The sequence below is a fragment of the Rissa tridactyla genome, chromosome 4 (genome assembly GCF_028500815.1).
Source record: "Rissa tridactyla isolate bRisTri1 chromosome 4, bRisTri1.patW.cur.20221130, whole genome shotgun sequence".
Classification (NCBI taxonomy): domain Eukaryota; kingdom Metazoa; phylum Chordata; class Aves; order Charadriiformes; family Laridae; genus Rissa; species Rissa tridactyla.
Window position 1 is genome coordinate 12665146 of NC_071469.1, and position 5156 is coordinate 12670301.

The window sequence follows — 5156 nt, forward strand, 5'->3', positions numbered from 1 at the left end:
GAAAAGCTATTTTAAGTGGGTACTGGGTTTTGGCAGTAAATGAAGAAAAGATCAATAGAAACAGAAGTAGCTAGTTGGCAAGTACATGCTTAACCATGCTTATAGCCCAATCCAGCCTTATGCCACAAGTTTAGATGACAGAGATCGTAGCTGTGTAACCCATAAGTAAAATATTTTAGCTATTTTAATTGTATGGTTCTGTTGAAGTCATTTTGGTTGAGCTATATACTTTAAGTAGGATCATGCTTTCACCTATACATTTTTATTTCCCACCACAAGCACCCCAAAACTTATAAGCAGCAACTATTCTAATTTCAAGATCTTTCATGATTTGAGAATGGCCACCTGCTTGTTTCTCAGCTGGCAGCTATAGTCTGTGCTGAAGATCATGCATTTGCTGTCACCCCTTACATAGTACAAAATCTGGATCAGAAAGGCCATCAGCAGTAGAGAGGTAAATTCTCTTCCAGCTGTTAAGAAAGAGATGGTAATTAAAACTGGAAAGTGTCACTATATAAGCATTTTTTAAAAAAAGAACTTTTCAAGTGGAAAACCTACCTCTCCAGATACTAAAATTCTTAGTTGAAAATGTTTAGGAAAGTAACTAAAAATAGACAATTCTGAGCAGAACTTCAAAACTTCGGGGAGAAAAATAATTCTGAATGTATGCCAGGTATCTAGTCATCTGGATTCCTACCCAAGATTTTTGCAGCAGTATTCCTGGAAAGGCGTAATTGCCAGTTCTTTTGAATTTTTCTTGTAAATGTATGTTCACTAGGCATTTAGTATTAGGCAAAAAAATATGCCCACTTCATTTATTGTAGCAGCATTTAGTGCTGCTGTTCCCCAGGCCTCTCCTGTGTATGTTAACTATGTTCAGAGACACTGTAAAATAGGAGAAATTGTATGTTTTATCCAAATACACTTGTTTAGATTTTAGGTTTGTTTTCTTGGCTTGCAAAGAGTAGACACCAATAGATGGTGCTGTTGGTACATTAATAAGGTCCAGTTTCACATTTGTTTTCTGGTCTGCGGTTGGAATTTGTTGGGGGTTTTTTGAACAAAAAAAAAAAAAACCAACAAAACAACAAAATCCCTAATGCTAAGCTTTTATCCAAGATGTTCTGCCCGCACTGAACCGGTCACTGTTTAACTTTAACCTGAACTGTGGCCCAGGAAATCCTTCAACATAAATAACCTTGGAAGCTGCCATGACCATTTTTGGAACATGCTGCCTCAATAAATCTGTTACTTTGTTGTGCAATGTTGAAGTGTGCAGTTGTTTCTCTGATTAATTAGGGCAAAAAATAAACTTGCACGATCAATCCAAGCTGTGACACGATTCAGCCCTGGCTGGAACATGTGGGCAGAAAAGGCCTTAGAGCCTTCCCAACAGATCTGCCCTGGGATTTTAAGACGCATGCTTGCTTGTGAGTTTACTTGATTTGCCTAGATAAGGTGGCTACTAACAAAGTCTGTAACTGAAGAGTTTTAGTCTGTCACAGAACTGCCATGCTAGGTCAGTAAGGGTAAGACTGAACAAAGTAAGAAATCATTCATCTTGACCACCTGCCCCCACTAAAGACAACATAACAGAACTGGTTTATGTAATAGTGTTTATTTTATTTCACATATTACCCATGGAGAACAGCTGATACATTCTCTACATCTTTCACCAGTCTGGAATGCAAGATTAAAAAAGGTATGGAAAAAGAGTTTAACATTTGACATTCACGATATGAAAAATAGAGGGGATACAATGTTTTAAAATGCCCTTATGCAATATATATATATAAAAAACGTATAAAAATAAAATATATTTTCCAAAAAAAAAAGATACAAACAGGACATGACACAGGACAATCTTAAATATCGATACGTATCTCATGATCCACACACACCGCACTTATAATTAACAAAAACCACGTACAATTGCACTTTTCCTCTCTGTGACGTTCAAGTATATCGCAGTCCCCGCAGGGACTAGTGAGTGTCCGATTCCCTGCCGGGTGCAGATAACGCAGAGGGTAGAGCAGATGTGGGCGACCTGTCCTTGCCGAGGGCTGAACGCAAACCCTCAAATACTCGGGGCAGAGGCCGAGGCCGGGCCCGCGGACCCCGGGCCCGAGGGGTGCCGCGCAGCGGCCGGCGCCCGCTGGCGGGTCCCCCGGGCCGCGGGGCTCCCCTGAGCAGCCCCTCCTCGGGGCAGACGGGGCCGGGGCAGCTCTGAGCGCAGCCCGCCGGCAAGGAAAGCCCGGCCCCTGCCTCGGGTGCAGCGGCGGGGCCCGGGGCGACATGGCGGCCGGCGGAGCAGCGGCGGTTCGGGCGGCCGCGGGCCGGGCGGCCGCTGGCCGGGCGCCTTCCAGTCCCAGGCGGCGGCGGGCGCGGGAGCCGGCGGTGCTTCGCCCGGGGAGGGTAAAGAGTCAGTGGCCGCGCCGCCGCTGGGGCGGACGGGGGGAGCAGTCCCAGCAGGACGCGGCCTTCACAGCTTCCCCGCGCGGGCGCGGGCCGCGGAACCGGCCGCCCCTTACCCTTGCCGGGCCCCGGCGGCGCGGCCCGCCGCTCCACCGCCCCCGGCCCAGGGAGGGCGCGCCGGGGTCCCGCCCGGGCAGGCGCTTCTCCACGAATCCTGGCGGCGGCTCTCGAGCGGCGGCGGAACTCCGGAGCGTCTGTGTCTCAGTCCATCCGTCCGAGACGGCCTCGGCCGGGTAGCCCGGCGCTCAGACCCCGAGGACGGGGGCGAAGGGCTGTGCCCGCCGCGTCCGGGGGCGCCGCGGCCGGCTGCGACGTTCGGGCAGGGAGCGCCGCCTGCGTCCGTAGCCCTGGGGGCTGATCTTGCTGGCGGGGGCGGCGTCGTCCTTGTCCTTGTCGGTTAGCTGGTAGATCTGGTGGGCCAGCGTCTGCACCGTGCACGTCCCGAACCGGCACCCCGTGCGGATGGCTTGGAAGTGGGGGAAGCTGTTAATGCTCTGGCGGTAGCGCTTGACGCGGATGTGAGCATCCTCCCGGCTGCTGCGAGGAAGGAAGAGAGAGAGCGGGCATGAGAAAAGCGTAGTGGGGCCCCGGAGGAGGGGACCCGGTGGGCCCGGGGCGGGGAGGGCAGGGAGCCCCCAGGCTGGAGGCGGGCCCGTCCCGGCGGTGCAAAACTCTCCACCACCACCCCCCGGCTCTGCCCTCCGCCGGGCGGCGGGAGAGCGGCGATCTGGTCGCAGAGCAGAGCTTGCTGCCGATGGCAGGAGAGGCCCCGCCGTTTTATGGCTGTTACTTTATCTATGGATCCAGAGCTCAAGTTACTATTTATATTTGACTTTCACAGCAAAGGCGCTGCTATCTCCCGCCAGCTGAAGAGCGCGGGGAAAGAGGGGCGGGAGGCTGCTTTCAGCGCGATGTGCAGCCTGGGCAGGACCTGTCTTCGGGACTTGGGGGGTCTATTGCGAGAGTAAGCCCAGCCACACAGAAACGAGGGGACCCTGAAACTTTCCACCGCCTCGAGTAAGTGCCCGAGCCCAGAAAGGGCTGGAATTTACCTGGGATGCGAGACTCGGGGATCCTCCTTTACGTCCTGGGTCCGTATGAGCAGCTGCACGTCGGCGGCTGCCCCCAGCCCTCGGAGCGCTCCCGAAAGCTTCACGTCCCGCTTCGCTCGGCTCAGTGCCCATTTCGTCCATCTGAAAGGAGCGCAAGGGAAGAGGACAGCCTGTTAGAGCAAGTCTGCAGGGCGGGAGCCAAACCAAATAGAATCGAGGGGGCGATAATCCTTGCCAGCGCCGAGATTTTTTTTTATTTTATTTTTTGGATGTTTCCTGAAAGGGCATGAGGCCTTTAAGGAGCGGTGCAATTCCCGCAGGGAATCCAGTCCCTCTGATCACGGCCGGAGCCCGGAGCGGGGGCGCGGAGGCTCCGCAGCTCCACGAGCGGGGCTGGGCGCTGGCAGGAGGACGCGCTCCGATACTCACTTTCGTTTGAACTCTGTCGCTACGTCCACCCTTGCAGCATCCACCCCGAAGAAGGTCACAGAGCCGAGACAGAGCAGGGCTACGTGAACTAGTTTCATTCTGGCTGGACTCCTGGTGGAGGGAAAAGAGAAGAATTGTAAGCATGGTTGTTAATAAAAGTCAAGTAAGGTCTGTCCTTTATTTCTGGTGATTCCAGAGAGCTCCTGCCCTCGGAGAGCCCCCAGGCTACCGGGGACTTTGTGTGCGATATGAACCAGAAGCTAATATTTGCTTAACAACTTATCACAAAGTAAATAACAGAGCCCCCAAAGTTTACGTTTGTCGAGAGTTTTACTTTGCAGAGGCAGCTGAAAACCAGCAGGATTTCCAGAATACCCCCAGCGGCTTGCACTAGGATTTAGCAAACCCATGAGATCAGAGAGAGCTGGCTATCAGACGCATCGTTTCCAAACTCCAGCAAGTGTTTTGCTGCCTGGAAGTTTATCCCCTGCTAGCTCATCTTCCCACTTCACACGCAGAACCAGCTCGTTCTGGATCTTATGTTGTAAACTGAAGCTGATGCCAAGAGCCAGTGCAAGGCTCTGCAGCATAACGCCAAGCTCTTCAAAACAGTCCAGATTTAGTAGATTTTTACTTCCTCTCCACCTCCCCTGTATCTTTTTTGTTGTTGTTGTTAGAATAAAAAAATAGTTCTTACCTGACAGTGAGGATAATCCACTGACACAAATGTTCTTATAGTAGCGATCCGAACTTGCAGGGTTTCCTAAGGAGCGAGAACTCCTTCTTTGTGTGTCTGAAGTAACCACTGCCGAGCTGCGCTCCACCGCTCCCTTTTATAGAGCAGCGCGGGGGAAGTGGGTGGACCTTGGCGTGGCTGGGCGATTTTTCTTTGACACTTACCCCCACCCCCACATCCCAAGCACTTCTTAATCATTCTAGCGTGGACTGGGGGCAACCCATACTAGGGTAAAAAATAAGAGGATTATTGAAAATTATCTTAAGCAACCCCCTTGGCATTTTGATAATTATAACGACAGCTTTTAAGTGTGGATTCCGAGTAACGGCGTAACTTGCAAAATCTGATAAACCCCTCAGTCTGTTTTACCGGGGACAGACTTTTTAACTGCCGATATGTAATTATGTTTACACGGTCTGTAGTATAATTTTTCATACCAGGGATCTTAACTTCAGGTGGGTGGG

General features: G+C 51.5%; 1 protein-coding gene across 1 annotated transcript; it reads right to left on the reverse strand.

Moving 5' to 3' along the window:
- Positions 1–1599: 1599 nt before the first annotated feature.
- ADM (adrenomedullin) lies at positions 1600–4755 on the reverse strand. The gene is made up of 4 exons (XM_054200810.1): positions 4654–4755; positions 3957–4067; positions 3528–3668; positions 1600–3012 (listed from the first exon to the last, which is right to left on the reverse strand). The coding sequence occupies exons 2-4, from the start codon at positions 4052–4054 to the stop codon at positions 2721–2723; spliced, it is 531 nt and encodes a 176-aa protein (XP_054056785.1). The 5' UTR covers positions 4055–4067; positions 4654–4755; the 3' UTR covers positions 1600–2720.
- Positions 4756–5156: the final 401 nt, after the last annotated feature.